Genomic DNA, 12,169 nt, shown 5'->3' with positions numbered 1-12,169 from the left:
TCTATGTGTATGTCTTTTTCTGTTTGACTTTGTCGTTTTGTTCGTGTTACTGATTGGATATATCCACTGGGACAACACTTTTTCGTGGTTCGGAGGTAGACCGATCAGGTTTGCAGCTTGGTTTAGTACAGACGCGTTGGAAGCAATCTTTTTTCCTCTTCGTTTTTTTTTTTTTTTATACATAATATAGCCCCCCCTTTTGAGTGAAGCCCTGGTTTTGTCTCCTTACCGAGCAGTTGCGTTTATTCTGTGTTAATCACTCTACAAGGGTGGCTACTCACTACAGTGGGAAGTAATGCAAAAATGGAGAAGTCCAAAAGGGGGGGTGTCTTCACTGGACGTCCACAATAAAATTCGGGTGGTAGAGAAATATTAACACAGGAGTATCCCCACAGTAATCAGAATAACTCCCCATAAAATAATATGAACAAAAAAGTCGACACGTTTTTTTCTTCCCCTCAAGGGTGATCAGAAGGTACTCATCTGGCTTAACGCTCCTCTTTACCTCTTCAAATGCGTGAAGAAATGTCGTATGAAAAAAATACCGTGGGGATGGATGGGCATATACAGAAGCAAGCGGAAAAAAAAAAAAAAAAAAAAAAGAGGGTATTAAGAAGTTTTAAGGAGAGAAACAAAAAAGTATGAAAATGAGCAGGCAGTAAATGAGGAGCATACAAACCAGAGTGAATGATAAAAGAAAAAAAAAAAAAAAAAAAAAAAAAAAGGAATAGAGAGCGAGGCGGAAAGCTAGTACAATTTATCGAAGCCGTGAAGAAGGATGCTGTGGAAGAGTTTGAAGCGGACGTGGGATATTATGTGGACGCGCGGGGGAGCGAAGTGAGGCAAAGGCAGCACGGGAAGACGAACATTTGTGAGCCCCCCCTTACAGCCACTTTGCGAATACGTAGCGGGAGGGAGGCAATAAGGAGAATCCTTCGGAGATAAAAAGCTTTTTTTAAAAAATATGCGAGGAGAATGAAGCAAAAAGGGGGGAAGCCAAGTCGAATTTAAGTCAAGCAAAGATGAACCAAGCGAAGATGATCCAATCGAGGAAGAAGCAACGGTAGCTGGACCTTAGTTAAGGCAAAAACTCCATGGCAAACTTATTATACCTTATACGACCGAACCAGGAATAAAAAGAAGCGCAAGAGAACCCCGCTGCCATGCATGTAGATAGATCAGTCGCCGAAACGGTGAAGCGGTGCACGGGCTTATCTGCGGTATGTGGCCTTCCTGGAGGAACGAACTCTTGCATGCCACTTCAAATGGAGTGAAAAAAAAAAAAAAAGAAAAAGAAAAAAGCATCTTAGGATAAAGCGCTGCATAGTATTTTTGCCAAACAGGTGTATCATCATCTTTTTTTTTTTTTTTTTGAAAAACGCCCCCTGTTGAGGGTAACACATGTAAGATCTTCACGCTGAACCAAGGCACCTTCTCTTTGGTAATTCTCCACTGCTCAGTTCACAGGGGGTGTACGTATATGCACTTATGTGTGGACCTATTATTACGCCCCTGTGTGATCCCCCATATGCGGAACGGCACATAAGTGCTACTTCGCGATGTTAGAAATGTTGCGACATGCGGTTAGATTATATGAGTGCAGGACACGTTTGGAGTGACTGCCTTGGATGAAGTGAGCCCAATGTAGGTGCGCATGATTGCATGTGTCTAGGTGTTTTTTTTTTTTTTTTTTTTTCCCCCACGTAAGTGATCCCTTTTAACCTGCTTGAGGGGGTCCAAATGGGGAGAAGTGGAAAAAGCGAAACGAACTCCCGTGTCAAGATAAACGCCTATCAGCGAGAAAGACACGCGGAGAAGGTGCACTTCCCAGTTTACGCCCATGCTAGGGATACAGCGGCTGGGGGGAGCCAAGTTAGCATAACGGGATTTATTCGCCACAGTTTCGAATGACGCAAAAGGTGAGGTTCCATCACTACGCGAGTTCGTACTGTGTAGTGGCTCCCCCCAGAAATATATATTTTATCCTTTTTTTTTTTTTTTTTTTTTTTTTTTGTAGCGAAAAATTCCCCACTTCGAAATTTGAAGGCGATGCAACAGCTGTGTGTGCCATCCCTGCTGTTCAGCCCTCTGCGCGTTCGAGCAGGTGCAGCAAATTGTACACGGGGGGAAGTCGTTCGCCTTTATCGGTTAGCCATTAAACCGATAAGCTCATAAGCGGCAACGCAGCAACGCAGGAACGACGTGACAAGCATCCTTCCCAGAGGATGAATTCCTTCTTCTGCGAAGACACAAGGGAGGAAGAACAGCTCCTCCAGAAAATCATCCAAGTTAAGGAAGACACCTTGCCCAAAGTTATCCTCGAAATTGTAAGCAACAAATGTTTGTCGAAAAAGACATCAAAGGGGGAGCAGGCGAAGGTCAAAGTGGAGCCCCACTTTTCGGGGCACTCTCCCGTGATGAATCAAAGCCATGATGAATGGAGTGACCACACGTATGCAGCCAAAAAGGAGGAACAAAGTAACGCCCAACCTGCGAACAGCGAAATTCTGAACAAAGAAGTGCACGCGAATATTTTCACTTTCCATCTTAAAAAAAATGGACATGTCAACGCAGACACTTTTTTTATACCCTATAAAAGTAACAATAATGAGGACGTCATAAGAGAGTACACGTATAGTTACGGCTATTACGATGTGTACAGTCCGAATATTGAGAAGACGAACAAACTCTTTCACGCGAATTATAATCCGTTGTGTGATGTTGCAGGAGAAGGGGGTGAAGGGGTGATTGGTCAGAAGAAGGTTAAAATAAAACAGGAGGGGGTAGACGCAGAGGAAGATCAACTACCTCCAGACGGATTTGTCGAATGGAGCATGCAAAAAGGTGGGACAACGGAAGGCGCTCCAGTAGGATCACTCCCCCTTACAAATGCAAACGACCCCTGTACAGCAAACAACATGGAAAAGTTTCTTGTCCACTTTAGGGGAAGACTGTTCATCGGATGTAATCTCATCTATTCTCACTTCAAGTGTAACACCTTTCTAGGCACCATACAAAGTGGAGAATTGGACGAAGGGGAAGGCACCCCCGTCACAGAAAACGATCTCCATTTTGTTAAAAAGGAAATACAAACATACAACACAATTCATAATGCCACTTATTGGAAGCAGGATGAATATCCGGATGTGTCCGATCCGAATATTCAGAAGTTCCTCTTCCTAACGGTCGTGCCGGCACTGTGTGATTATTCGGAGGAGGGGGAACAACTCACCGATGACGTTCTGTTTTAACGTGGTGAAAAGTGGCATACCGTGGAGGCGTCTTGACGGGGTAGCTCACCCCTTGTATGATCTCTAATGGCCCATTCAACCCAGTCGCGTCTCCAACACGTGATGAGAAACACCATACAGGGAGATTGCCTTGCGCGATAAGTAAACGCCTTTGTTGTTAATGAGCTTCTTCATATTAAGTGGGGGGTCCCTCCATTTTGGAAGTGGCCCCTTCGCTTCATCACCACAGTGAACACTATCCCCACCGCCAGAACTGTAACCTTGCTGCGCCTCTCCCCCCATTGCACGAAAAACGAAACGCAGATGGAAATGAAACACACGTGAGTAAATGCCCAGCTCGCTAAAGCTATTGACTAGAATGAGCAAGCATTTGGTGGTGGACACATCAAGTGGGGTTTCCATTTTTTCCAAAAGACTTTCGCTTCTGTTCAAAATAATAGAAGTTGTGTCGTTTTTAATTTTCCTCTTCGATACGATGTACCCTGCTAAAGCTAGGTGGTGAAGAGTGGCTTGCTCAACCTGCTTGGTAAAATATATTTGAAACATTTGGTAGACGTCCTCGTGATCGAAGCCAAGTTTGGTGTAGCAGTAGAGGATGTTGCACAGGGTGGATATGTTCATTCGCCTGGCCATGAGGATGAACTTTGCGTTTAGGCTGTCCAACAGGTGCTTGCTCGGCGATGTTTGCCCGGCACGGCCAACCAGATTAGGAACAACATCTCCTGCCAAAGAGGGAGAAGCACCGCCTGTCGTGTAGGTAGGAGCACCTCTCCCCCACCCTAACTTAACCATACCACTCAGGATAAAACTCAGCTGCTGCTCATCGCAGGAGTGCACTTTCTTCTCAATTTCGGAAAAAACGGCAGAAAGGTAGGCCGGCTCGGGGACCCCTAACTTGATGAACCCATTGATGATAAGAGACAAGTGTCTAATCGTAGCTAGCTTTATCTTCTTAATGGTTTCCTCAAAAATAATTTTCAAAAATTCCTTAGGGACATCAAACCATATTCTACAACAGGCATTAATGATCAGGGAGAGCGATTGGGTGTTCATTTTGTGGACCTCTTTTGTTATCTCGAGGAGGACTGCCAGGAACATGTTCTTCAGCTCTTCCGTCTGTTTGCTTCTCTCAGGAGTTGTTCCTCCTAATTGGTTTGGTGAGCCCTGTAAATATTTTCCACCGCTAGGTGGACTACCTACAACGTTATTATTCCTCCCTTGGGTGACTTCCCCTGCGTCATTGCCACATTTCGTACTGGTATGATTTCGCTCCCATCCGGGGAAACCCCCCCCCTCCCGGATGAGCATCTCGTCGTCCATTTCGCCCAGCACACTCTGGTGGTACGCACAGTTGTGCATATCTCCCTCGATGTCGTTTTCGTCCCGCTCGTTGGGGTAACTCCTTAAGTGCGTTACTGAGGTTAAGGATGGACTTGTTCCTGCTGTTCCTGCGTTTTTCCCCTCACGAGTGGAAGCACCATTGTTGGTTAATCCATGCTCCTCCCCTGCGCTCCGATGCACTAGCGTAACTACATCTCCTCGGTGGTCACCACACGTGTAATCCATCTGGTCCCCTTTTAAATCTCCCTCTATGTTAATCCTGTCCAGCTTAACATTAGCAACTTGCAAAAAATGGGGAGTTGGTTTGGTCACTTGCGAGAAGCAGTTAAGAAGCATAGCCAGTCCCTGTGGAGTGAAAGACTTCTTACACTTAGAAAAAATGTTCAGAACAAAAATGAGAAGCTTCAGTGTCATTTCACGAAATGAGTAATCATTGCAATGTTTGGAAAAGGCATTTAAAGTTACAATAAGTGGGAAGGAATTCGTATTGTTTCCAACAGGCAACTTCATAAATTGGGATAATATTAACTCAAATAATTTTCTGTCAAAATAATTTAACGCATTTAAGGAATGGCAAATGTGGGCACAGGCTAGCATGTCCATTTTGTGTATATCTCCTTTTTTTATTTTTTCGCTGAATTTTAAAATTATTTTTACATCACGGTAATTCACTTTGGAGTAGGCGTGGAGTATTCTTCCCATTTCCTTTGTGTCAAAGGTGTTACTTATCTTGTTTGCTCTTTCGCTTAGCCTCTCCCAAGTTATTCGGTCGTAGGGACCTTCATTGGACACACGCTCAATCGTTTTCGTAATTCTGCTGTGACTCATCCAGGGGATACCTGCCAATGTGTCATGCGAGACAGATCTCCTCCTTATAACATAAATGGGCAATACGTGAGATTCCTTCTTAATTATTCGAAGGAGGGCTCTACACGTCGATGTCGTCATGACTGTGCAGTTTTAAACGTCTTCTTATGGTACATTATATGTTGTGTTGCACACGGGTGCGTACGGAGCAGCAAACACAAAGAGGAGGCAAAACAGGATACAGCCATGTAAACAGGAAAAAAAAAAACACACATACATTTATACGTACGTGTAACCGATGAATATCGCGTGAGCACTCATCCGTCGCCTTATACGGGCACAAAAAGAAGGGAAGAAAACGCATTTTTGGCACATGCGCAAGGTGGATTTCTTGCTTCCCTTGGACTCTTTTTTTTTTTTTTTTTTGGCATCCCCCCTGGTTGACCTCGCAGAAGGGATAACCCCGCTGAGGTGCAATTTCGAGCTTTTTCGGGGACCGTGACCAATGAAGTGCAATGTAGAAACGGACAAAAGTGACAAAAAAAAAAAATAAAATAAATAAATATTCTGTAACGCCGTCAAAAGGGAGGCACAAACACTGCCTTAAAATTGTTCTTTCAGAGGAACACAGAAATACTATTTTGACAAGTTCACGTCGCGGGGGATGATTAATCCCCGTTGTTCACACCAGGGCATCATCCTAGCGGGTATCTATTCTTACGCAGATAGCCACGACCATGCGTGCAAACCCTTCCGTCACGCCCAGATCGGTCAAAGGGGGTAATCCGATTAGTATGAAAGAACCCCCTCCAATGTTTGTACAATGCGTACTTATAAAGTGGCACTGTGGTTGGTCTACCAACATAGCAATGGGGACTGGGACAGCACGGGAACGCGAAACTTCGTGATCCGCTATCCGGTTAGAACCCTAACACTCCGCCTATGAATGTTCTTTCCCAACAATCGTAACAGTACACACAAACGTTAGCAGTTGGCACACGTGTTCACCGAGCAATGAGTCTGTCTCTCCTGGATTGGAGAACAAATGTATATGACACTGCAACGGGGGAGAACGGTATAGTCAGAATTATTAAAAAAAATATATATATATAAAATAATAAATCGTGAAAAGGATCGCCATTTATTTCGTTAAAATGTTCATTTCATTGATGCATCAACGAAGGGGTGAAGGGGTATATCCCCCTTGGTGATGCTACAGAGATGAGTAGGGGCGAAAAAGTAATACTCAGGTAACCTCCTTCCAACAGCAGTTTTTTCATCATCCAGGTGAGGCACCTAGTCCATGCGCTTTCGCTGGTTCTCCCAGTCGTAGTAATCCTCGATGCTGCCAATGTAGGGCATGTTCGAGAGAATGTCGTTCGGCTTGTAAGCTAAAACAAGCATGCCACACAGTTGCACGAAGACGTTTTTTAGGTAGTCGGCTGAGACTCCAAAACGGCAAGTATCCTTCAGTATGTTTGCGTAGCACTCCACATAGCGCAGCATCTCAAAGTACTCGGATTGCTCTTCGAACAAAATGCGGTTGTAGTAGTTAGATGCATTTCCTTCAAACTGGATGGGTCCCGGATTGCAGAACCTATCCTCCATCTGCCACTTTTGCAAAGCAATTTTTAAGCTTCTATACGCCTTGCCGTTCAGGTCAACCGGGGCACTAGGAATGACGGGGAGGTCCCCCTTGGAGGCGCTCTTCAAATACTTACTGTCCTGTCCTCTGGGCAAAATGTTCATTAAAGATATAAAGGGGATGGCAAACAATTTCCAATCTTTTATGTTTCCACAGAGACCCCTTATCGAAACGATGTACCCTGTGAGTCCACTCTCAATCACTATAGAAGCAGCGTGGCCATAGGAATAGGCCAACTTACAGTCAAATTCGGATGGTAACGATGAACGACCTTGGTAGCCAAAGAAGTGGGTCAATCCCATGAAGCTTCCAGAATATTTTCCTTCTTGTTTTCTCTGATGTAGTTCTTCCTTCACCATTTGTAGGAGCAACTGTTCTGTCTCTAACTTTTCAAACCTCATGGATCTAAGATCCACGTGCAGTAGTTCTTTAATGATGAACTGGGGGAAGGTCTTCAGCAGGGCTAAACTCCACGGGGTCAATTTTTGGACCCAGGGGGAGGCACACAAAGGTTGTTCTTCCCCTGCTGTTGTGCCTGCCGTTGTGCCTGCCGCTGCCCCCGCTGTGCCACCCTGCGTTGTCGACAAATTGACCAAGTCGTTCCTCGCCTCGACCAACTGTCCCTTCTCATTTGCCTCGTTCAGAATGTCACTAATTTCGGTGAGTAAAATTTTCATATGTGGAAGATGCATGAGCAGCGCATCAGGGATTAATACCGTTCCGTAGTTCTTTCCCAGTTCAGCTCTCGCACAAACGACGTCAGCAATATCTTGGACGACTCTCCAGAGCGTTTTATCAGCTGCTCCATATTCCTCCGCGATGATTACCATATTGGGATGTGTCTGCAGAGCACACTCCAACACTTCATGTGAGGGGGATCTTCCCATTAGACGAATGAAGTGCCAATACTTTGGCATACTGACTGCATCTGTGAGGACATTTCCAATGAGGGAGGCATACACCTTCGTACTACTATCAAACCCTACACATGTTTCTATCAATTCGTGAATCAAATTGTTTGATCCTGTTAGTGGAATACCCACAACGGAGGTAGGAATTTTCTTCTCCAAAAAATATTCCGCCAGGAGAGCTGCTTCCGTAATGGTGACATTCGATCCAGGCATCACCAAACCGTTTAGCTGCAAATTGGTAACTGTCTCACATACCTTATTTCGATTCTCTTTATCAAATAAAGAATGCTCCGGTGAATTTCCAGTTAATTCTAACCCTCCTTGGTTCATATGCTTCGCAATATTGTCATCGTCTATAATGATATACTTGTTGTTTAATAGGCCATACAAACCGTAAAAGGCAATGCATACCCCCTTTAGCAGCTTCAATCGGTGGTAGAGACCGCACAACACATTCATCGCTCCGGGTGCCTGTCTAGATAAGAATACAATTCCTATTTTTATTTCAAACGATATTGGAGTGGCATATTTGTCATGAAAAATTTCCTGTATTTGAAATTTATTTTCATATGACATGTGGGGGTAGTTGGACAGGATCTGCTTTTGCGTGTAGGGGTCACTCGATATGTACTGCTTTCCTGCCCTCACTTTGGCCTTCAAATCTGAGCATAGTTCAAGCAGCATCAGCTTGTTGTACAACCTGGAGGTCTGCAATTCGGACATGCACCCTAGGGACTTGTAACTGGAGCAGTGCTGTTCGTAGGAGTTGTTTTCCACTTGATCTGCGTTGCCACTTGTTTCGCTCACCAGGTCGGAGTGGATCGTCTTCCCTGCGGCGGATGTCGAATCGTGTCCAAATTGTTTGCTGTGAGTGGATAGGGAATTTTCGTGAGCCCCCTTAGGAGTAGCGCTAACCGCACCAAGTTCGTTTCCCTTGTTGTGCGGATCCATCTGGTTGTCCCCCTCCTCTTCAGATCCACCCGTGATATAGTCCCCAACATGGTTCGTCTTATTCGCCAAATTAATAATCAACTGTAAGTCTTCCGAGTTTTGGCACAGGAGTTCGTTCTTCGTGGGTATCTTCACTGTGTAGCATCTGGAGTTGCTTAAATGCCCATTGAATTGAATCGGCCCAGGAGATCTATACAAATCATAGAGGGACCACAAATTACGCACTTCCTTCAATACGTTGAAGAGGGGGCTGTTCAAATCTACAAGGTATCTCTTCACAGCGGGGAACTCCTTCCCTGTGTTGTCCCTATTCACATGCATGATACGTAGAAACGGAATGGCTGCAGGGATCCAATTGGAATAGGAATCTTCTAAGTTTTGTATAATAGACATGTATCCCGTCTTCTTATGATCAATTAGCAAAGCAGCATTGTACCCAAGGGCATAGCAATAGTTGCAATCAAAGTTGGAAGGAATGGCACACCTCCCTTCATATCCTAAATAGTGAGCCATAAACTGAATATTCAAATTATTGTCCTTCATTTTTGCTAGCTCAGATTCGACCAGAACAATGATTAACCTCTCTGTTGCTATTTTTCCCACTTGAATATATCCAGTAGATTCCCTATCCATTAGAAGCTGGTCCTGTATAATACTGGGTAAGAAATCCCAGACCTCTCTAGAGTGCTTCAATTTGTCTGCATCAAATGGGCCCTCCTTCAAAATGACATTCAACTCTCCGATTAGAATTTTCATTTCTGGAACAAATTCGATCAACCCCTCTGGAATTAAAATAACACCATAGTTTTTATTCAGTGACCTTCTCTTCAGTATAGTATTAACAATATTACTTACGATATCCTTTAGGGACAATTTTTCCTTCTCTACTTCTTCCCCTATGAGGACTATATTCGGCCTAGTCTGCAGAGCACACTCTAACACTACATGAGATGCAGACCTTCCCATTACTCTCACCACGTGGTATACATTATTTCCTGTCTTCACATCTGTGCATAGATTTCCTATCACTTCTGAGTACGTCTTCGTGGCTGTATCGAACCCAAAGCTAATTTCAATTGCTTCACTTTTTAAATCCCCATCGATGGTTTTCGGGATACCGATAATAGAAATGGGGATCTTCCTCTCGGCGAAATACTCAGATATCAAAGCTGCGTTACTGTTGGATCCATCCCCTCCAATTATTACCAACCCGTTCATCTTCAACTTTGCAACGATATTTTCTATGGCAATCAAGTCGTCTTTATTCCTTACCTTTCCTCTCCCTGACCACAGCATGTTGAACCCTCCCAAGTTACGAAATCGGTTCATCAAAGAGTCCGTAATGGTTACGTAATTTTTGCTATACAATCCATCTATGCCTCCTAAAAAACCAATAACCTGAGACTGCTCATTGTACCTCTTGGCATAGTCGTAGATACCAGATATAACGTTGTGCCCACCTGGTGCAGGACCACCAGATAAAATAATACCAATTTTTAGTACATTTCCTCCTTTGAAAGATTCATGGTTATTAGTTTCCTTCACGTTCAAAATGGGTAGGTTGTGTAGATTCTTTAAAAACTTCTTAACCTCCTCATAATCATTCTTGTTAATAAAATCGTCCCCGTGGTTTTCTTCCAATATTTGGTACTCACTTGCCAGCGCCTTGGGTAAGGTAGGTTGGTACTTTATCCTTTCATACTGTAGAGGACTCAAATCATCATTTAGGGATGCCGAATGACCATGTTCCTTTAGCTTTTTTATCTTCATATTTTCGTTATCTACAAGGTAGAAGGAGTTCTTCGTTTCCTTTTCCTCTAGGAACTTTTTCGAGGTTAACTTTTGCATCAAACAGTCAATCATCTCACTGTCTTTTTTGTCCTGCGATTTCTTATCTGGGCTTCGTTGGTTTTCCTGCTCTTCCAAATTGAAGGCGCATTCATTGTCCCTTAGCAGCACGGACATGGTTTTGACGAGGCCGTCCATGGATGGCTTCTTCGCCTCTCCGCCCTTCATGTTGAAGTTGCTCATGGTTTGCACGGGTCGGAATGTGCTACGTGTGGCGTTATCTCTTTACTGCTAAACAGTATTTTATTTATTATTTTTTTTTTTTTTCCTATCCCCTGGTAACGTCTACAATCGCTTTTACTTACCAGTTGGCAATTTTCACAGGAGGATAGGTGCCGACCGTTTTAGATAATTAAAATGGGAGAACTGTTATTGGGTGAGGCCACTACACGTGCGTATACACAGACATATATATATAAACGCGTAGGTGTATATGTGTGCACAAAGTGAACCTTCTTTCACATGTGGGGGAAAAAAAAAAAAATAATAATAAAATAAAAATAAATTGCTTCACGGGACTTTTTAAAAAAGGAGAAATTCCTCCTGCGGGTAAATTTTTTCCTTTTTCATGTATCTTCAATTTTTGCGCAGTCTAGCTGTTGGAAAATCATTTCCTGCTTCTGCGTTTTCCTGGCATTTGCTAGTCTCTACTTGCCTTTACTCTCCCTTATGCCTCTCGCCGTAAAGCAAAAATCAAGGGAAGTGCGCGTTACACGTGAAACGCTCTTCTACAGTTTTTACAAATATGTGTCACAAAAAAAGTGACATGTTAAAAAAGGAAGGCGTTTATTTTAAGTGTAGAGTCCCAATCTCAGCATAGGCGGTTTTCACTGCGCTTTTCGCAATGCAGTAAATAAATGTATATGTATGTATGTACGTATGTACGTATGTATGGTTTATATCTTTTTCAGAAACAAATCTGTCATGCGGTAAGAGAATGCAATGCATTCGCAAGTGCTTAGGGTGGGGGTAGTTCACGCGTGCAAAGTTGTTTGCCACGTTTATGTAGCCATTTAAAAGGAGCATACAAATAGGTAAAATCATCCAATAAATTAATATCAGTCAAGGATACGTATATAGAAGCCTTTGTTGGAAAAATCCGTTGTGATTATGCGGTTAGAATCGGTGGGGGGAGAAATTCGAGTCATAATTAAAGAAGAGAAATGGGCACAGGTTACATGTGGTTTCCATCACGTTGGCGTGAATTAAATTGTGATCTTAGTTGTGCTTTTATGGGAAGGGTGAAATTGACACATATATGAATATAGTATATGCGTATTTGTGAGCATATATGCATGCGTGTTCCTGCGGTGGATAGGGGAAATATAATTGACAGGGGCTTGTAGCCTACGCATAATAATTCGCGCGGTGCATTTATGCGAGGAGGAAAAGGGAGTGGGCGTGCAAAAAAAAAA

The 12,169-nt window shown here is 43.5% G+C and overlaps 3 protein-coding genes across 3 annotated transcripts; 1 reads left to right on the top strand and 2 right to left on the bottom strand.

Annotated features, from left to right (window-relative positions):
- Positions 1 to 2,225: 2,225 nt before the first annotated feature.
- On the top strand, positions 2,226 to 3,251 carry PCOAH_00017650 (Uncharacterized protein; the record flags this gene model as incomplete). Its single annotated transcript, XM_020058574.1, has 1 exon — positions 2,226 to 3,251. The coding sequence occupies one exon, from the start codon at positions 2,226 to 2,228 to the stop codon at positions 3,249 to 3,251; it is 1,026 nt and encodes a 341-aa protein (XP_019914053.1).
- Positions 3,252 to 3,326: 75 nt separating this feature from the next.
- Positions 3,327 to 5,540, bottom strand: PCOAH_00017640 (Uncharacterized protein; the record flags this gene model as incomplete). The annotated part of the gene is made up of 1 exon (XM_020058573.1): positions 3,327 to 5,540. The coding sequence occupies one exon, from the start codon at positions 5,538 to 5,540 to the stop codon at positions 3,327 to 3,329; it is 2,214 nt and encodes a 737-aa protein (XP_019913939.1).
- Positions 5,541 to 6,695: 1,155 nt separating this feature from the next.
- PCOAH_00017630 (6-phosphofructokinase) lies at positions 6,696 to 10,937 on the bottom strand (the record flags this gene model as incomplete). The annotated part of the gene is made up of 1 exon (XM_020058572.1): positions 6,696 to 10,937. One exon carries the CDS (start codon positions 10,935 to 10,937, stop codon positions 6,696 to 6,698), a length of 4,242 nt encoding a protein of 1,413 aa, XP_019914181.1.
- Between the last annotated feature and the right edge of the window lie 1,232 nt (positions 10,938 to 12,169).

Source organism: Plasmodium coatneyi, chromosome 7, assembly GCF_001680005.1.
Source record: "Plasmodium coatneyi strain Hackeri chromosome 7, complete sequence".
Lineage (NCBI taxonomy): Eukaryota > Apicomplexa > Aconoidasida > Haemosporida > Plasmodiidae > Plasmodium > Plasmodium coatneyi.
The sequence above is the reverse complement of the archived record's forward strand: the minus strand, read 5'-3'. Positions and strand labels throughout refer to the sequence as shown.